This window comes from Bos grunniens, chromosome 9 (assembly GCF_055505025.1).
Source record: "Bos grunniens cultivar Pamir isolate PY7600 chromosome 9, Bosgru_T2T1.0, whole genome shotgun sequence".
Taxonomy (NCBI): domain Eukaryota; kingdom Metazoa; phylum Chordata; class Mammalia; order Artiodactyla; family Bovidae; genus Bos; species Bos grunniens.
The window spans coordinates 75660202-75682163 of NC_141173.1; the positions used below are offsets into that span (position 1 = coordinate 75660202).

A 21962-nucleotide genomic window follows, 5' to 3' on the forward strand; every position below is an offset into this window, starting at 1 on the left:
AATGGATCCAGTAAGCAACATTTCCAGAGACAGAGAACTCTGCACTATTGAAAAACTCCCCAAGTAGTTCTGATAGTCAGCCAGATTTGGAAACAACTGCTTTGGTTCACCAAGCAAAATCATTACTGTTCTTCCAAATGCTCCTTCCTTTTCATCATAATGCCTGGCAAACATCCAGTTCTCTTTCTCACTCATCCCTCTGACAACTTGGTTACAGAGAGCAAGCCTTAGTTTCTCTCCTTAGGTGCTTATTACCTATAAGACACAATTAGGAAATCTCCCAGTGACTCGTTAAACATTATCATTCTTGGACTTCAACTTGGTCATGCCACAATCTGTCATCTGTTGAATGGCATGTTAAATCAAGCTCAAGGCATGAGACCAATGTACCAGGTTGCTTCTTTACAAAGCAACTGTGGGTACATGGTGTGTTCTCCCCAAGTCTCCAGATCATCTTAGAATTGATGGTTCTTTAAGAGCCCTCTACCCCTGGACATCAATGAGCTGGGTGTCATGCTGAGTTATTAAGAACTCTTCAGGTTTTGCATTCTGAGGATAAAAATCATCCAAATTTGGGAAATTCGGTTAATAGAAACAACAAAGGACTAAACGAAAATGATGTCAGTGGAATAATGGCGAGATCAAACTCGGGGGGTTAGGAGGGTAGTAGAAATAGAGATAACATGAAGAAAGAAAGATATCTCAAAGCCAAGATCAAGAAAAAAGGGAAAATACAGCAAATGGAAAATAGACATCGGTCTTTATTTGTATGTCAGTTGGTTTGTTACATAACTCTTCCTAAGTACAGCCAACCCCATTAATAACGTACAAACTAAACAGTTATTAGGCATGATCACTGTTTGAATAGCACTGTCACTGACGTAAAACAAAATCAGTTGATAAGGCAAATCTGTCTGTTCTTTCCCAAGCTACCATGGAAAATGAACACATAAATGCTAAAAACAGATTTAATGCTTTTAGCTTACTCAGTTCAGTTCCATTCAGTCGCTCAGTCGTGTCCAACTCTTTGCGACCCCATGAATCGCAGCACGCCAGCCCTCCCTGTCCACCACTAACTCCCAGAGTTCATTCAAACTCATGTGCACTGAGTCACTGATGCCATCCAGCCATCTCATCCTCTGTCGTCCCCTTCTCCTCCTGCCCCCAATCCCTCCCAGCATCAGGGTCTTTTCCAATGAGTCAACTCTTCGCATGCGGTGGCCAAAGTACTGGAGTTTCAGCTTTAGCATCATTCCCTCCAAAGAACTCCCAGGGCTGATCTCCTTTAGAATGGACTGGTTGGATCTTCTTGCAGTCCAAGGGACTCTCAAGAGTCTTCTCCAACACCACAGTTCAAAAGCATCAATTCTCTGCCGCTCAGCTTTCTTCACAGTCCAACTCTCACATCTATACATGACCACTGGAAAAACCATAACCTTGACTAGACGGACCTTTGTTGGCAAAGTAATGTCTCTGCTTTTCAATATGCTATCTAGGTTGGTCATAACTTTCCTTCCAAGGAGTAAGTGTCTTTTAATTTCATGGCTGCAGTCACCATCTGCAGTGATTTTGGAGCCCAGAAAAATAAAGTCTGACACTGTTTCCACTGTTTCCCCATCTATTTCCCATGAAGTGATGGGACCAGACGCAATGATCTTAGTTTTCTGAATGTTGAGCTTTAAGCCAACTTTTTCACTCTCCTCTTTCACTTTCATCAAGAGGCTTTTGAGTTCCTCTTCACTTGCTGCCATAAGGGTGGTGTCATATGCATATCTGAGGTTATTGATATTTCTCCCGGCAATCTTGATTCCAGCTTGTGCTTCTTCCAGCCCAGCATTTCTCATGATGTACTCTGCATAGAAGTTAAATAAGCAGGGTGACAATATACAGCCCTGATGTACTCCTTTTCCTATTTGGAACCAGTCTGTTGTTCCATGTCCAGTTCTAACTGTTGCCTCCTGACCTGCATATAGGTTTCTCAAGAGTCAAGTCAGGTGGTCTGTTATTCCTATCTCTTTCAGAATTCTCCACAGTTTATTGTGATCCACACAGTTAAAGGCTTTGGCATAGTCAATAAAGCAGAAATAGATGTTTTTCTGGAACATAAAGTAGGAATAGATGTTTTTCAATGATCCAGTGGATGTTGGGAAATTGATCTCTGGCTACTCTGCCTTTTCTAAAACCAGCTTGAACATCTGGAAATTCACAGTTCACATATTGCTAAAGCCTGGCTTGGAGAATTTTGAGCATTACTTTACTAGCATGTGAGATGAGTGCAATTGTGCGGTAGTTTGAGCATTCTTTGGCATTGCCTTTCTTTGGGATTGGAATGAAAACTGACCTTTTCCAGTCCTGTGGCCACTGCTGAGTTTTCCAAATTTGCCGGCATATTGAGTGCAGCACTTTCACAGCATCATCTTTCAGGATTTGAAATAGCTCAACTGGAATTCCATCACCTCCACTAGCTTTGTTCGTAGTGATGCTTTCTAAGGCCCACTTGACGTCACATTCCAGGATGTCTGGCTCTAGGTCAGTGATCATACCATCATGATTATCTTGGTCATGAAGATCTTTTTTGTACAGTTCTTCTGTGTATTCTTGACACTTCTTCTTAATATCTTCTGCTTCTGTTAGGTCCATACCATTTCTGTCCTTTATCGAGCCCATCTTTGCATAAAACGTTCCCTTGATATCTCTAATTTTCTTAAGGAGATCTCTAGTCGTTCCCATTCTGTTGTTTTCCTCTATTTCTTTGCATTGATCACTGAGGAAGGCTTTTTTATCTCTTCTTGCTATTCTTTGGAACTCTGCATTCAGATGCTTCTATCTTTCCTTTTCTCCTTTGCTTTTCACTTCTCTTCTTTTCACAGCTATTTGTAAGGCCTCCCCAGACAGCCATTTTGCTTTTTTGCATTTCTTTTCCATGGGGATGGTCTTGATCCCTGTCTCCTGTACAGTGTCACTAACCTCTGTCCATAGTTCATCAAGCACTATCAGATCTAGTCCCTTAAATCTATTTCTCACTTCCACTGTATAATCATATGGAATTTGATTTAGGTCATACCTGAATGGTCTAGTGGTTTTCCCTACTTTCTTCAATTTAAGTCTGAATTTGGCAATAAGGAGTTCATGATCTGAGCCACAGTCAGCTCCCGGTCTTGTTTTTGCTGACTGTATAGAGCTTCTCCATCTTTGGCTGCAAAGAATATAATCAGTCTGATTTCGGTGTTGACCATCTGGTGATGTCCATGTGTAGAGTCTTCTCTTATATTGTTGGAAGAGGGTGTTTGCTATGACCAGTGCATTCTCTTGGCAAAACTATTCGCCTTTGCCCCACTCATTCCGTATTCCAAGGCCAAATTTGCCTGTTACCCCAGGTGTTTCTTGACTTCCTACTTTTGCATTCCAGTCCCCTATAATGAAAAGGACATCTTTTTTGGGTGTTAGTTCTAAAAGGTCTTGTAGGTCTTCACAGAACCGTTCAACTTCAGCTTCTTCAGTGTTACTGGTTGGGCCATAGGCTTGGATTACTGTGACACTGAATGGTTTGCCTTGGAAACGAATAGAGATCATTCTGTCGTTTTTGAAATTGCATCCAAGTACTGCATTTCAGACTCTTTTGTTGACCATGATGGCTACTCCATTTCTTCTAAGGGATTCCTGCCCACAGTAGTAGATATAATAGTCATCTGAATTAAATTCACCCATTCCAGTCCATTTTAGTTCGCTGATTCCTAGAATGTCAACATTCATTCTTGCCATCTCCTGTTTGACCACTTCCAATTTGCCTTGATTCATGAACTTAACATTCCAGGTTCCTATGCAATATTGCTCTTTACAGCATCAGACCTTGCTTCTATCACCAGTCACATCCACAACTGGGTATTGTTTCTGCTTTGGCTCCATCCCTTCATTCTTTCTGGAGTTATTTCTCCACTGATCTTCAGTAGCATTTTGGGCACCTACTGACCCAGGGAGTTCCTCTTTCAGTATCCTATCATTTCGCCTTTTCATACTGTTCATGGGGTTCTCAAGGCAAGAATACTGAAGTGGTTTGCCATTCCCTTCTCCAGTGGACCACATTCTGTCAGACCTCTCCACCATGACCCGCCCATCTTGGTTGGCCTCACAAACGGCATGGCTTAGTTTCATTGAGTTAGACAAGGCTGTGGTCCATGTGATTAGATTGACTTGTTTGCTATGGATTTTTTTGGCATTACAACAGGGGAAACCTGATTATGTTAATAGAGAACAGCAGCCAATTTCCTTTCAAAGTTCTAAAAATGACTTCTATCTCCCCTTAAGAATGAGAATACCATCATCTCTAAAACCAGGTATGATTTCAAGCAATCACTGCCTATCCCAGGTGACTCCATGATAACTATGGTATATGAAATTCCATCAAGTCCTATGTAAAAAATACACACACTCTCTTTTCCCTCATTAGCTAAAATGGTGAGCTAGATTCAGAAAGAAGAGAAAGAAAACTCAGGAATATTTTAGGGACGAGTAATCTAATCAGTATCCACTAATCTAGTCAATATCTGCTTTGAACATAAGTATAACATTACATGCAGAAATATAAAATATTTTCACATATTATATACTAAGGATATAACTCTAAGGGTTTACTAAATTCCAAGGCTTGAACATATGTTGCTTCATTTAATCCCTCAAACAGAGCATCTATTCTTCCTAAAGTGATGAGTCTAAACCATCTGTAATCAAACCATCTTCCTTGCTAGTGATTTGTGTAATATTGGGCTAATGATGAAATACTGGAAGCATAAAGAAATGTAAGGAATGTGTGAGATAGGTTTTTATGAGTGTTTTCTTAGTCCTAAGAGAAAGATACAGAAAGAGATGGCCTCCTTTTCTCTCATCTTAGACCTTGGCATAGCTAAGTTCGATTGATGTCTAAAATGGCCAAAGGCACCTTGTAACTAACTCTAAGAGAGCCAGACTGAGGGCAGTCACCCACAACAATAACAAGGAAACAGATTCGGCTGCCTTTTAAGCTGCTGACTCAACTACCAGACCCAGCCCTATTTCTGAACTTCATGTTTTAAGAAGTTACATTTTCTTCCTGCTTAAGCCCATTGAAGTAAGCTATTCGGCTACTTTTCGGATGCTAAGAGCATTCTCACTCATCCAGGTAGATATTATTCTTATTTTTCAAATAAGAAAACTGAATTTCTTAAAGTTTAAGTCATTTGCCTAAGATACACTGTTTCCAAGTACTGAGTCAACACTATTCCATGTGGGTCTCTCAGAAGTCTAGGCCTCTTCAATAAAACAGTACAGATATTTCTAGAAATGCCTGTTCCTGGAAATTCCAGGAAAGAGAGGCTAGAGTGTAGTAAAAACAACACTGGATCTGAAAAAAATTAATTTGAAATGTTATTAACCATAAAACATCAAGAATTCACTTAAGTTCTTTGAGTTGCATTTGCCCTAATTGTAAAATGGGAAGAAAAATATCAGCTTTGCCCACCTTACAAGGTGCTTATAAGCCACCAATTGTTAATAACATATACAAAAACCTTGTGTGAACTCTAAAATTTTAGGGATTATTATTTCTACCCACTAAACAAATACTATATATATATATCAAAATGTTCTCAGTAAGTCATGCTGCATATGAATTCAGCATAACTACTTTGTGGTTATTTCTTTTTTAGATTAGCTTTAAAAAGAAGTTGTAGAGATAAATTTGTCAGTGAACTTCCCATGGCCCTTCAAGTCATGGTCCATAATATTGCCTTGGGTCATTTCAGTTCAGTCTGTCACTTTAGAAACTCTGTGAGTTTTGTTTTTTGTATTTTTTTTTTTCTTTTTAAGATGTAAGTCTAGGCTCTTGAGTCACAATATTTCCTTTGAAAGCTGGCTCTCCTCCCAGCTTTGCTCTCTCACCTTTCTCTTTATCCTATAGCAGCCCCTAACATTCCCCAACCAGCACTTATGACAGTTATCATTGTTGCTTGCTTTAATTTATATTTAAGTTTATATGGACCAGCTACGATGAAAGTTATTAAAAAATAACTGAAAGTCAAACTCAAAAAACGCATTTTTCATAACTTGACTTGGATTATAGAAACTTACATATAGAAAAGAATAGAGTTAAAGCATCACTACGAACAAAGCTAGTGGAGGTGATGGAATTCCAGTTGAGCTCTTTCAAATCCTGAAAGATGATGCTGTGAAAGTGCTGCACTCAATATGCCAGCAAATTTGGAAAACTCAGCAGTGGCCACAGGAATGGAAAAGGTCAGTTTTCATTCCAATCACAAAGAAAGGTAATGCCAAAGAATGCTCAAAGTACTGCACAATTGCACTCATCTCACACACTAGTAATGCTCAAAATTCTCCAAGCCAGGCTTCAGCAATACATGAACCATGAACTTCCTGATGTTCAAGCTGGTTTTAGAAAAGGCAAAGGAACCAGAGATCAAATTGCCAACATCCGCTGGATCATCGAAAAAGCAAGAGAGTTCCAGAAAAACATCTATTTCTACATTATCGACTATGCCAAAGCCTTTGACTGTGTGGATCACAATAAACTGTGGAAAATTCTGAAAGAGATGGAAATACCAGACCACCTGATCTGCCTCTTGAGAAACCTATATGCAGGTCAGGAAGCAACAGTTAGAACTGGACACGGAAAAACAGACTTTTCCAAATAGGAAAAGGAGTACATCAAGGCTGTATATTGTCACCCTGCTTATTTAACTTCTATGCAGAGTACATCATGAGAAACGCTGGGCTGGAAGAAGCACAAGCTGGAATCAAGACTGCCGGGAGAAATATCAATCACTTCAGATATGCATATGACACCACCCTTATGGCAGAAAATGAAGAGGAACTAAAAAGCCTCTTGATGAAAGTGAAAGTGGAGAGTGAAAATGCTGGCTTAAAGCTCAACATTCAGAAAACTAAGTTCATGGCATCTGGTCCCATCACTTCATGGGAAATAGATGGGGAAACAGTGGAAACAGTGTCAGACTTTATTTTTTGGGGTTCCAAAATCACTGCAGATGGAGATTGCAGCCATGAAATTAAAAGACACTTACTCCTTGGAAGGAAAGTTATGACCGACCTAGATAGCATATTCAAAAGCAGAGACATTACTTTGCCAACAAAGGTCCGTCTAGTCAAGGCTATGGTTTTTCCAGTGGTCATGTATAGATGTGAGAGTTGGACTGTGAAGAAAGCTGAGCGCCGAAGAATTGATGCTTTTGAACTGTGGTGTTGGAGAAGACTCTTGAGAGTCCCTTGGACTGCAAGGAGATCCAACCAGTCCATTCTGAAGGAGATCAGTCCTGGGTGTTCTTTGGAAGGACTGATGCTAAAGCTGAAACTCCAGTACTTTGGCCACCTCATGCGAAGTTGACTCATTGGAAAAGACTCTGATGCTGAGAGGGATTGGGGGCAGGAGGAGAAGGGGACAACAGAGGATGAGATGGCTGGATGGCATCACCGACTCGATGGACATGAGTTTGAATGAACTCCGGGAGTTGGTGATAGACAGGGAGGCCTGGCGTGCTGCGATTCATGGGGTCACAAAGAGTCGGACACGACTGAGCGACTGAACTGAACTGATAGCCATCTATAAGAGCTTCAGTGAGCAAAAACAACTAAGGGAGTGACAATGAACTTTATACTTAAATCAGCAGGATGTGTTCTTTCAAATCCCTCACCCTATGTCCCAGATAAGATTCAGTATGTAAAATTTATTCTACAACATACTTCAGTTCTGCAAATTTTAAAAATCTAAACCATAAACTTCTTTCCTGTTTTGTATTTTCATCTTCTCAGTCCCAAGTGAACCTCTCAGAAAATAGACCTGCATTACACAGTCTCCCTAAAAGCAAAAAAGTGTCCTGGGATAGTGCCCATACCAAATATTACAATGAATGCTCAAAAGTAGTGTCTGACTTTCTCCTTGTGCTATAAGTCAGGAACAGACAACTCATTAAAGATGTTAAAAAGGGGAACTTTGAGACTTCTATGTGCCATTGTAAACACAACTGCTTGGGGCTATTTTTCCACTAAGTTGAAATTCTTATTCTTAAACTTTTCCTGCTTAGTAAATGACTGTCCATTCAAGCTAGCAGATGATGATTCAGGCTACGGGCACGGAAAGAAGCTTTAGGGACAAACTGCCTGCCACTCACTGCTATCCCACCCAGGCACTTGACAAGTAAGAGCTCAGAAAATTTTGGCTCAGAAAGGGTAATAAATAAATTAATAAATATATAAGTCAGCTGAAAAACTCTCTGGAACCCAGGACTCAGGAAACACAAACCCAGAGTAAGTCTGGCCAGAAACCTAATGACCTCAGTAACGAAACTCTTGAGTCAGCACCTTGACAACACGCTTTTACTTCAGCTGTGATATAACAAGCGATTACAGATGATGCCAACACACCATCGCAAATGAGTGGGAGTTGGTTGGATGGAAGCAGTAAGAAATACTGAAGTGGCTTTACAAGTGTGAAGGCATGAAAACACACTTTTAAAATAGGGGTGAAATCTTCGTAATGACCCTTACGACAAATGGATATAATGACAATAACGGCAGGTTATAGACCTGTAATCTACAGTAGAAGTGACATTCTTGTATTACTCAATACATCAGTGAACGATACACCCAGATCAACTCCTGAGGCTCCTCCCATGAAAAGGCTTTGTGTTCTAATAGCCTTCCCTGTTCTTGCTAGAAAATTAACGAACAGCTTAAAATGAAATCATACAAAACCCAACATCTTAAATTTGACCTGAAGACTTAAAGCTCTTTTGAAAGCTAGTTAATGTTCCTCAGTTAAATAGGAATCATAGAAAAAGAGAATTGGGAAGTATAGAAAGACAGAACAAAACACAATCAGAAAAAAAACTGTTCCTTTTGACTGAACTTTATGTGACCTTGAAAGCTCTCAGTAGTCTAAATTGTTTGGTTTTTCAAACTGGGAAACACTTCTATTCCCGTGCATGAGGCACATGAACTTCATAAGAGATGTTTTCCATTTTAATTCACTGACCATGAAAATCAGACTTTCAAAGATTATCTATGCATTTTATTATCACCATTAAATCAAAGCATTTATACCAGCACAATGCTTCTAAATATCAGATTCTAATTCTCCTACAATTAACAATCTTCAAGAAATCTTCTTTCTTCTTAAAGAAGAATTTCTTCTTAAAGAAATCTTGTGGTAATAAAAAGGTTGTATAGTTACATTTTTGTTTTATAACAGCAGGAAAAAAAATGGTTAAGGGAAATGGTAAAACTCTCTGTTGATTGCAATAAAAATGTATAATTCAAATTTAAAAGTCCAAACCAAATCTGTCCATGAAAATCCAGGAAGTCACTGTCCCCAAATTTTCTTCCCTGGTTATAATCCATTATTCCAATTTCAGTCCCTTGCTAAGCTGGTAGGATGACACAAGATTTTGAAATGTTAAGATTTCTGTTTCACAACTTAAATAATATTATGGCCATTACTAAGGAATGCCTGAACTAAGTCAATTGCCCTTTTTTTAAACTGAAGTATAGTTGATTTACAATGTTGTGTTAATTTCTGCTGTATAGCAAAGCGACTCACTTATACAAGTATACGTATTCTTTTCTACTATGATTTATCATAGGACATCGAATATAGTTCTCTGGGCTACATAGTAGGACCTTGTTGTTTATCCATCCCACATAAAATAGCTTACATCTGCTTATCCCACACTCCAAATCCATCCCTTCCCCAGTTCCTCCCCCTTGGCAACCGCAAGTCAGCTCTCCACGTCGGTGAGTCTGTTTCTGTTTTGTGAAATAGGTTGATTTATGTCATACTTTAGATTCCACATATAAGTGATATCATACGGTATTTGTCTCTTTCTGTAAGTCAATCTCCTTTAATATTTTTTTTTAGAATCAGAGACTATTTGGGGAACATTTTAGAGACTAAAACGTACAGAAGAATAATATAAGCAACACTTTCTACCCACATACCCACCACTCAGCTGAAGAAATAAAATGTTTTAAATATTCTTGCAGCTGCATGTGCAACATTCCACGATCCCTTTTTATTCCCTCCCTACTGGTAACTATTACACTGAATTGGGGATTTATGATGTACATTTAAGCATCTATACTTTTACTAGATGTGTATGACTGGTTTCAAAGTTTCTATAAACAAAATCATACTCTATGTATCCTTCTGCCATGTGTTTATTTGCAGTATATTCCTGTTGACTGATGTTTCTATTACAGATCACATTTTGCTCTCTTCACAAATCTAGTAGTTTCTGATGGTGTAGTAGGTATTTTGGGTGATACATCATACAGCTCAGATTCTGTTATCTTCGTCTTAAGAGTATTGAGTTTTGTTCCAACAGGCATCTAAGTTATGGTCAGCTCACCTTGTTTATGTGGAGTCTCGGTTTGGGGTTTTATTAAGGTGGTGTTTAATTGGTTTTCCTCTTCATTTTAGTATCCTTCCTTAGTCCTTGGATGTGGTCTTTTTATTCGGAAGGCTTGGACCTACTGGAGTTTCAGTGGAAAGCTCAAAGTGTTTACCAAGCCCCTCTAACTTGGTGAGGTTCAAACCCCAAACTCTGTCTCTCCTCCATTGCACAGCTGCTGAAATCTTGGTTCAGCTCTAGCCTTCTAGCTCCTAATTTCTGCTGGACTCCTTTGAGTTTTATCACACCTGTACAGATGTCAGGAATCAGCCAAGAATGGAAAGGTGGCTTATATGCATATTTTGGGCTCCCTTTGTGGCTCCTTCATGTAAGGGATCTATCATTCAATTTCCAGGCACTAGTCAAATCTATTTTCCAGTAGTCATGTATGGATGTGAGAGTTGGACTATAAAGAAAGCTGAGAGCTGAAGAACTGATGCTTTTGAACTGTGGTGTTGGAGAAGACTCTTGGGAGTCCCTTGGACAGCAAGGAGATCAAACCAGTCCATCATAAAGGAAATCAGTCCTGAATATTCATTGGAAGGACTGATGCTGAAGCTGAAACTCCAATACTTTGGCCACCTGATGTGAAGAACTGACTCATTTGAAAAGACTCTGATGCTGGGAAAGATTGAAGGTGGGAGAAGAAGGGGATGGACAGAGGGTGAGATGGTTGGATGGCATCACCGACTCAATGGACATGAGTTTGAGTAAATTTTGGGAGTTGGTGATATACAGGGAGGCCTGGTATGCTACAGTCCTTGGGGTCACAAAGAGTCAGACATGACTGAACAACTGAACTGAACTGGCAGCCTCAGACTAACTCCTTCAACCATGTAAGACTACTACTACTTCAACCATGTAAGGTTTTCTTCTTGAGTTGTATCTTCCCTAAGCCTGCAGATTTGAGAGCTCCCCCAAAGGAAAAAGCATATACATGTGGATCTTATCTAATGCAGTACTCCTCATCTAAGAATCAAAAGCTCTCCAGTTTCTATTTTTAGTCACTCTTTGGTGCTTTCAAACTTTTTTAAAAGTGTTTTCCCAATGTTTATAACTGTTATCAGCAGGAAGGTCAGTGCCATAGGAGCTACTCTTTCCCAAAGAGTTGATAAGCAGATGCAAATTTTAATGGGCTCTAGTTTCCCCAATATCTTATGGTTTATGGTATTTTTAAGCCTTCTTTTAAGATAATTTTTCCTTTTCCAAGTCATAAATCCATTTTGTATATTTTATTATAAATTTTTTTCCAAATAAAATGTTTTGATCTTTAATTTACTTGGATTTTATCTTTTTGTGTGTGGGTTAAACTAGGGATTCATTTTTATTTTTACAGGCAGGTAAACAAATTTTTCCAGTATCATTCCTAAAGAGTCCATTTTTTCCCCTCTGGCTCATAAAGCATAGCCCTAAGTTGCTCAGTTGCATCCGACTCTTGCAACCCCATGGACTGTAGCCTGCCAGCCTCCCTTGTTTATGAAATTATCCAGGCAAAAATTCTGGTGTGGGTAGACATTCCCTTCTCCAGGGGATCTTCCCAGCCCAGGGATGAAATCTGGTCTCCTGCCCTCATGAAGCATATCATACCATAAATCTAGTCATATCAGCTGAGCCACCAGGGAAACCAGTCATACGCATACAAAATGATATATACCAGGCTCTGTTTTTAGTTTGTTTCTTTCAGGCTCTGTCTTCAGTCTTAGAGTTTTATTAACTGTTTCAGTTTATTGGAGGATAATCACTGTACAATGCTGTTGTTAGTTTCTGCTGTACAACATGAATCAGCTACATATATATATACATATATCCCCTCCTTCTTGGAACTCTTTCCATTCTCAACCCCCATTCCACCCATCTAGGTCACCACAGAGCACCAAGCTGAGTTCCTTGTGCTATACAGCAGGTTCCCACTGTGCTGTGTGATTAGTCACTCAGTCATGTCCAGCTCTTTGCGACCACATGAACTGCAGCACACCAGGCTCCTCTGTCCATGGGGATTCTCCAGGCAAGAATACTGGAGTGGGTTGCCATGTCCTCCTCCCGAGTTATCTATTTTACAGATGGTACTGTATATATGTCCATCCCAATCTCCCAATTTGTCTATGCTTGCACTCATACTGGGCTTCCCTGGTGGCTTAGCTGGTAAAGAATCCGCCTGCAATGCGAGAGACTCGGGTTCGACATCTGGGTTGGGAAGATCCCATGGAGAAGGGAAAGGCTACGCACTCCAGTATTCTGGCCTGGAGAATCTCATGGACTGTATAGTCCATGGGGTCGCAAAGAGTCGGAGACGACTGAGCGGCTTTCACTCCACTTCACTTCACTCACACTAATACTGTATACCTGAATTGTTACACTGCTACAGTATGCCTTATCTGGGAGAGCAAGTCCCTCCACCTCATTCTCCAAAATAGAATTGCCCATTCTAGACCCTTTATTTTTTCAAATAAATTGTAGAATCAATTTGTTGAATTTTATGAAAAGTCCTGCTGTAGAGAATTAACATCTTTAAATCAAGTCTTCTCATCCACATAACTTGGTTTATTTTTCCATTCATTCAGGTCTTATTTCATGTCTTTCTATAAAATTTTATGAATTTCCCCAATTATATTTTTATTGTATTGTACTTACATCTTTTAAAAATTCTATTTTTTTAAACCATTATCTTTTCATCCAATTTACCCCAATTTACTCTGCTTTATTAAATGAATTTCATCAAAATTATTTACTAAATCTATAAATTCTAAGATTTATTTTATAATATACAATCAAAGAATGAAAACAATAATTTAATACTCATTTAAAAATGATTTTTTTGTGTCATGGACTTACCAAATATCTTACCCTGTACACTTACCAAGAAGCTCCATGGTCTCTGCTTTCAGTGTCCATGAAATTAGAGTCCAAAAACATATCTTTGTAGATTCGACCAACGAGGCAATACATATCTGAAGCAACCTGCTCTTCATTTTGCACCAGGGGAATCATAATGTCAAGAGCTTTTGCTCTATCTCCAGGGAGGTTTCTCCTAAGGTAGAGAAAGGGAACATCACTCTCTGTATAGACTACAGAAGCAGTTTAGGCCAATCATCTTTTTAAAATGTCTGTTTAATACACTGATTCACATTAATAAGTTTGGCAGGATAAAAACAATAATTACATTTTGAAAGTCTTCTGCAACTCTTTTTTATCCTACTTCATGTCTAATCATCTAAAAAGGATTTATTTTGAGTTGGTTTTCCGCTGATGTGATGATTTGTGCTTATCCATCCACAGTTATTCCAGTTTCCCTGCGGACTCTGTGTGGGTTCAAGTTGACAGAGTGAGATTAAGAATGCAGCCTGTGGTTGTGAATGGGGCAGAGTCAAGGAATCCAAACAGGGGCAAAACCCTGATGCTATAGGTTTCAGTGGCTTTTGCTCCAAAACACTGAGCAAACTAATCCATGCTGCTGCTAAGTCGCTTCAGTCGTGTCCGACTCTGTGCGACCCCATAGACGGCAGTCCACCAGGCTCCCCCATCCCTGGGATTCTCCAGGCAAGAACACTGGAGTGGGTTGCCATTTCCTTCTCCAATGCATGAAGGTGAAAAGTGAAAGTGAAGTCTCTCAGTCGTGTCCTACTCCCAGCGACCCCATGGACTGCAGACTACCAGGCTCCTCTGTCCATAGGATTTTCCAGGCAAGAGTACTGGAGTGGAGTGCCATTGCCTTCTCCTAACTAATCCATAGACAATACCAATAAACTAACCTGAGTTGAGCAATCAATCATCTAAGGAAGCTGCTTTATATAGCTCATTTTAAAACTGGTGAGTATGTACAGACTATACATACTCAAAGATAAAAATTCTCTTAAGAGTTATTTATTGAACCTTGAAAACATTTATGCTAAGTGAAAGAAGCCAGTCACAAAAAGACTATATATTGTACAATCTCATTGCATGAAATATCCATAATAGGCAAATCTATGGAGACAGAAAGAGATCTGTGGTTGCCTAGGTCTGGATTTGGGAGGAATGGGAGAGTATCCTGCCTCCATTGGAGCAGGACAGGGTGTGGGTGGTTTTGGGAAAGGTAATATAAATACTTTAAAACTCATGGTATTGATGGTCACACAACTCTGTAAATACATTAAAATCCATTGAATCATACATTTTAAATAAAATTGTATGATGTGTGAATTATATTTCAATAAAACTGTTACATAAAAGAGTTATTTCTATTCTCAATTACTATTTTAAATCTTTCTGTCCATGAAATTCCTTTTTACATTCTGTACTAATGCTTTCAGTTTAGAATAATACTCCATACAAATACATTTATCATTTCATTCTGTTCTATTTTAGGAAAGACAGAGACAAAATATAGATAAAAGAAAATATAAAAGGCTCTTATGGACTTTCATTTTTTATTTCAAAATATAATATATTTCATTCCATCTTTCATTTCATCTTTCAAAAAGGATTTATTTGAAAACCAGTTGGAACAGATAATCTCTGGAGCTTTCATCTCTTTCTGCCAAATCTAAAGAAAAAATGTTTAATAAATGGGGAGATAAAATTGACTTTCATTATCATATTGGTAAAGGTAGCACGTTGTAGAGCTTGGGCAGATGAATAAAGGAAAGACACAGTACTGGCTGAAGAGCATGCTGACTTTTCTTTGGAGACAAAGGCAGGAGAACTAAGTGAGGGAGAATACAAGTACCAGTATCAGCTTGCTCTGGGTCTGAGCCTGTTTTATGACATAACTACGAGCCTTGAAGAAAAATTACTCAAGCACTTTAGTTTCCTCAAGGGTAAAATAATTAAGACTTCATGGCAAATGAAAAATAGAGGTGAGGCTCCCCTCTCTTTTTCTTTGTATCATTCTCTTCAACTGTAGTAATTACATACATATCCAACTCTCTACCATAGAAGAGAACAGCAAAACTAAGTTCTGGACAGTTTAGTGCTTTGGGCCTCTCTATGGCCAGAGTAGGGATGGTCTTCCACGGTGACTCTGGGTAGAAAGTGGCACTGAGGTAGGTGTCAGTCATGATGCTGACAGAAAGCACAGAGGCAGGACTGGGAGCAGCATTGTTAGTCCTGATCCTAGAAAACTCATGGACGCATGACCTAAAATGTGGTCCACAGAGTTTTGATTATATTAATAATTAGGTATATTCAGAACAATCTCAGTGAACATCTTCTCTGATTAGGAATATGTTCCCCTAGATATAACTATCCCTACTCTAGTTAGTTTTTGTGTAAATAACCACTTGGCATTCAATCTATTTAAAGACAATATCACATCCATGTAATTCTAAAAATCCCCAAAATATATATAAATAGAAAATACAAACTTTGACAGAGAAGCAAAAGAATTTTAAGAATTCAGATATATAAACATTGAGGGTACTTCTTTTACTCGCGAAAAGTGAGACAAAATCAGAATGCATGCTTCCTATATTTTATATGGTTGAAGTAGAAATATTAACAATACCTTATAATAGGAGTGGTTGCAAGGCTACATGAAAAACATATCATGGAAAGAAGATGCAGGTTAAAAAGTAATACGTTAGGCACATTGTGGGGGGGGGGTGCACTTTTTCTTCTTACCTATTCAGTGCAAAGGCATAATGAAACTTCACATGGTGATGGGAGGCCAAATCAAACGTTGGAAGCTTTTCTAAAGTCTCTACCAGCTTCACAATAGAATCATAGTCCTTTCAAACAGGAGAAGAATAACATAGAATTAAATCTTTGGGAGAAAGTCTTGACAATGAAATGCCTTTGAACAACCAGATGCCTGAAACTAAGAAGAGTATTAAGAAGGAACTAGTACCTTAAAGAATCTAGAACCAAGAAGAAACTGTTTGTTCATTTGCTTGCCTGAATAAGGGTTTTCGATTATATAGATAAAACACTGGAAATACTGAATTACCATCTCTGACCTACAAAACAATGAACTCTCTAGCATGGTAATACTACATTTTCTCAGTACAGGTGGTTTACTGCTCCCTGGAGCTAGATTCCCAGTATACAGGGTGTTGTCAATTACTTTCAGGGAGATAATTTCCAAGATATCAAGAACATGGAGGAACCGATAGAACTTCTATTATAAGTAACAAAAATATTTGGTTTCAACATAAGAAGGCTCTCCAGTTATGGGATCTTAAGTGCCACACGTCTCCATGTATGTGAATCTCTGTTATCCACATGAAACTTTACTCGAGCCTGAATGGGTAGGAATAGGAAACCACAAGTCACTTAAATTTTACTGTAAAAATCCAACAGCATATCCCCAACTCAGAGATTTAATTATTCTTGTATGTGTTGTGTTAAGCTGCTTCAGTCATGTCCAACTCTTTGCTACCCTATGGACTATAGACCGCCAGGCTCCTCTGTCAATGGGATTCTCCAGGCAAGAATCCTGGAGTGAATTGCCATTTCCTCCTCCAGGGAATCTTCCCGACCCAGGGATAGAACCCAAGTCTCTTATGTCTCCTGCACTGGCAGGTGGGTTTTCTACCATTAGCCCCATGATTCTTCTTAGTGTAATTTAAAAATTTTAAGACATCCCAATAAAATAATATGGCATATCTGCATTTTACATTACTTATTTTTAAAGTTATTTTTATAATTAATCAATTGTACATTTCTCGCTTCTGGCTAGTTAGATCCAGCACTATCAAATTCCAAGCAACACAATTCCAGGAGTAAGAGATATATTTGGAAAGCTCTAAAAATGTCTGTTTTTTGCGAAAACAAAGATTTCACTTAGTGACAGGCAGGTGTGCCTGAGCCTAGCAGAATACAACAGCTGTCTGTGGATTAGCCATGCATGCAAATTTTTCTTTATGTTCTTTTGGAGGAAGAAGGCAGCCCTTTACTGTATAAGTCTTTCATAATCACTGATGGTTAACTTATATGAGTCTGTTTCATTTATCATAAAATCTCTGGATGGAAAGCTTAGGAGAGTCAATAAAAAATTACATGTAGTAACATGAGTGACTTAGTAGCTAACTGGAACTGGATATTAACACTCCCTTATTCCTCCAACATGATACATAACCAAGACTTGATTTTGAGCATCTTCTCACCTGGATATCTCTATATGAAAGTAACAGATTTATGACAATATCTGCTGTCAAGACTTCAATATTATCCACTCGCTGTCGAATTCTTGCCAATTCAGCTGCCAATTCTTTGCCAGTATATAAGTTACGAGCTTTCCTGATATCGTTGAGTATAGACTCCCGGAAATACTGGCTGGTGGAAAAACACACATTTTTAAGAGTCGATACTAGAAAGTATTTCAATGAGAAGCAATAAGGAAATGAATGACACCTGCAGCATTCATACCTTTCAGATCATTAAGATGTACAGAATGAACACCTCATCTAGCTGGTATTATTAAAAAACTGGGGCATCCTAATATTTTACACTCTGCCTTGCTCCAGGAAGAATTAAAGGTAAAGATATTCCATGTTAATGAGTTGTCCAAGACCCTGCAGTATTCCAGTTAAAATGCTAAAACTTTATTTTTCATTTTACTGTCTTGAGTAGAAATTGTTCTAAATAAATTAGATATGCCCACAATTTGAACATAATATAACATGTACCTTCTGATCCAGCATCATCATTTATCAGCATAAATGACTGCCCTTAACTAAAATATAATAGTGCTTTCAACAATTTTTAGAGAGTTCTTGTCCTTACACTAAAAGTCCCTGGACATTTATTCAGATAATGTTTCTGTACTTACATGGAATATATTTTTAGCTCTACCATTACTATAACACAGTTAACAGTCTTTCTTTTTTCTGATTTCAAGTTGTTCTCCTCTGAATAAAGTGGACAAAATTCAAAAGGTAGACTAAGGTGCATCTATTTTATCCACTTAAAGGATATTATATATATATTTTCCTGGTTCTTGACTGAGTATTATATGTAAGAAACATCTGATAAGGTGCACAAATACAGCAAGTCCCCTACATACGAATGAGTTCTGTTACAAGAGCGTGTTCGTAAGTTCAATTTGTTCATTAAGTCCAACAAAGTTAGCCTAGGTACCCAACTAACACAATCGGTTGTATAGTACTGTACTTTAATAGATTTATGATACTTTCCACACAAATAATATGTAAAAAAAAACACAAAAAATAAGAAAACATTTTTAACCTTACAGTACAGTACATTAGTATAGTACAAGAGCTGGCATACAGAGACTGGCATCAAGTAAAGAGGTAAGAAGAGTTACTGACTGGAGGAGAGAGAGAGGTGGGAGATGGTAGAGCTGAAGGATTGTCAGCAGAGGAAATGGAGAGCAAGCTGCAAGGGACAACGTACGCCACGTGTGTAAACCAACCTATGCTGGACTGGACATACGGACACACGTTCACATCTTTGAAAGTTCACAACTTGCAGGTTCGGATGTAGGGGACTTACATCAACTAAGTACACGAACACTCCACTATCACTACCAAACGGCATTATTAAACTTTACCTGGAACTTGCTTGTGCCACCTTCAAAAGCTGAATGAAACGATCCACGAGAGGTAAGCAGATGGGTCCCAGAAGCAGCTCAAAGTTTGGCTGCATGAGCTCAGTCAAGCCCTTCATGAAGCTGCTGTCACAGCAGTAGACCTTGCTGTGCGGCGTTATCATGTAAGGGATAAACGTGTAGTTTCCAGTGCACATCTGCGGAGAGAGGAGGACAGGGGTGGCGAGCCGCCCTGCTGACCCCGCCCTAACGTCACCCCAGATCTGACTTTTAAATAATAAGCCTAAATGTGAAAGGAAATTTTAAAAAAAACTTCATTTCCTACTTATGATCTGTGAAAATTTCCTCCAATTTCTTGAATTGTTTACTTCAAGTAATTCAGACTTACACATGATAAAAAAAAATACGGCATGGCACAGTTTCTATCAATCCCTTAAATATTTATTCACCATTCCCTTGGCTACAGCACTATGATATATGCTGTAGGTGAAGCAAGGCAGTTTAAAACACAGCCCTCAGCCTTCAGAAAACTTGTCAGAGACACAGCATAAATACATGGAAATGGTAAGAGCTAACATTTTAGGGCTGCCCACGTGACACCAAAGTGTGAGTGATGCCAGAATAAGCTGATCCCGTCCAGGCTGCTCAATCACAGTCATGGCTTTGTTAACATCTCAGTTACTAAATCTAGAGACCCTACATATTAAAAAGCAGAGACGTCACTTGGCCAACAAAGGTCCATATAGTCAAAGCTATGGTTTTTCCAGTAGTCATGTACCAATGTGAGAGTTGGACTATAGAAGAAGGCTGAGAGCCAAAGAATTGATGCTTTCGAACTGTGGTGCTGAAGAAGACTCAGGAGTCCCATGGACAGGAAGGAGATCAAACCAGTCAATCCTAAAGGATATCAACCCTGAATATTCATTGGAAGGAATGAAGCTGAAGCTCCTATCCTTTGGCCACCTGATGCGAAGAGCCAACTCATTGGAAAAGACCCTGATTCTGGGAAAGATTAAAGGCAGGAGGAAAAGGGGGTGACAGAGGATGAGATGGTTGGATGGTATCATCGACTCAATGGAGATGAGTTTGAGCAAACTCTGGGAGATAGTGAAGGACAGGGAAGCCTGGCATGCTGCAGTCCATGAGGCCAAAAGAGTTAGATACAAACTTGCAGCTGAACAAGAGACCCTGAAGTTATCTTTGATGCTTCCATTTCTTCCACCTTCCACAAACTACCAACGTGCTGTCTATTCCACCTCCAAGATATATCTATTTGTTCACTTCACTCCATCTTCTCTGCTAGCACTGCAGACCATGCCACCAACATCCTGGCCTGAGCCACTGTAATTGGCTTTTACCTGGGCTCCCTGCTTCTCCTCTTACCTATCAATCTGTTTTTTACCCAGCTGTCAAAAGGCTCTTTCAATAACATATATCAGATGACTTCTCTCAGCTGCTCAAGTCCCCTTCCTTACTCCTGGGATGAAGATAAAATAGATCACTGTCACCTACAAGGGCTTAACTATCCAAACCCTGCCTCTCTCTCTAGCCTCAGCCTGTACCACTCTCCACTCACTCAGCATGACCTTCTGTCTGTTCCTGATGATGCCAAGTGAGGGTGCACCAGTGCAAACACAAGTGGAACTGGGAAGAATAAAGGAGATGTTGGACTGGATGCCCCTGAGGAAGCGAGCCTGACTGGAGCTTAGGGCTCAGGGAAGGGAAGTGAATACAAAATTAAGGATTTCAATCTCTGTTCACGGCAGTGGGAAATCTGGAAGGATTCAGAGCAGGAAAGAAAACATAACTAAAGCTGTGCATTTTGACAGTCCAGGCAGAAAACAGAATGCACTGAAAGAGAAAGAAATGAGATTTAAGGAAATTAGGTGGGAAGCCACAAAGCAAGACCAGATCACAAGAGTGGATGCATGAACTTGACGTTAAGAAGAAAGAATCATCGAGACCAGCCAACTGGTTACAGATATTGAAAGAGAGGAAGAAGAAGGCATTGAAGGCCACTCCATAGTCATAAATGGGGTTCCTTAAAGGAGAATGGGATCCTTAACAAAAATCAAGAATTCAGAAGCAGAACTAGACTTAATTATTAATATTTATGAACAAATTACCTTTGGGGGCATTTGTTATATATTAGGTAATGAATCATAAACAGGGCCTGACTTCTAGTTAAAATGTGAGATGAACTTTAAGAGGGTGAGATCTGATTTGGTGAGTAGGGTGACATGGACACTTCTGAAAGGTTGGGATTTAAGGGGAACAGTACTTCTAAAGTGATAACGTCCACGAGTTCCAAGCCAAAGTGCAGACCTGGAAATTATTTGGTATGGCTGAGTCTGAGGAAATGAGAGAGACCTCTAAGAGAAAAAGCCAGAGAGAAAGAAAAAAAGCAGAGGGCTGAAAACTAGAATGAGATGCGGAGAACACTCTATTTATCACTCTTCTAGGGAGTTCCAGGAGCCCCAGTTACATGTTCCATGTCAGCGGAATGGAGAACAATGAATGCATTGCTTCTCTTATCCTTTGAACTAAATGAACGAGAGTAAACATTTATTCATTATGTGCAGGTGCCAAGGAATGAATTTCGGTCATATGTTTACAACAGCCCACTAACGGAAGGGATCTTGTCTCGTCTCCATTGTACAGGTAAGGATTCAGGGAAGGCTTGGCAAGGTCACACAGCTGGGCTAAGATGTGTCTAGGATGCCAGTCCACGGACTCCTTTTCCAGAGGGCCTGCCATTATTGCCAGGGGGCTGAGCACCCTCCCGAGTGTCCTTGACTTGCTGGCACACCATCTCTTTGCTTCAGGCCACCTTGCATGGACCCCTGCATGAGCCAACTTACTGCCTCGTAGCAAACAGCTAAGAAGTACCAAATGTCCTTACAGCCCCCCTTGATTATTTATGAACACGTTATTCTCTGAGGCACTTGTATCTCAGGTAATGAAGCAGAAACTGGACCAGACTTCTAGTTAAAGTATGAGAAGAACCTCTAAAGGTTGCAATTTGA

The 21962-nt window shown here is 39.3% G+C and overlaps 1 protein-coding gene across 1 annotated transcript in view; it reads right to left on the minus strand.

The window, feature by feature from the left end:
- Positions 1-21962, minus strand: part of MAP3K5 (mitogen-activated protein kinase kinase kinase 5) — a 231858-nt gene that overhangs the window by 120347 nt on the left and 89549 nt on the right. The window contains exons 4-7 of the mRNA XM_086318002.1: positions 18940-19133; positions 17534-17702; positions 16050-16156; positions 13309-13479 (exon numbers count right to left, since the gene is read on the minus strand). Coding sequence (XP_086174128.1) covers positions 13309-13479; positions 16050-16156; positions 17534-17702; positions 18940-19133 — 641 coding nt within the window. The remainder of the gene's footprint in view (positions 1-13308; positions 13480-16049; positions 16157-17533; positions 17703-18939; positions 19134-21962) is intronic.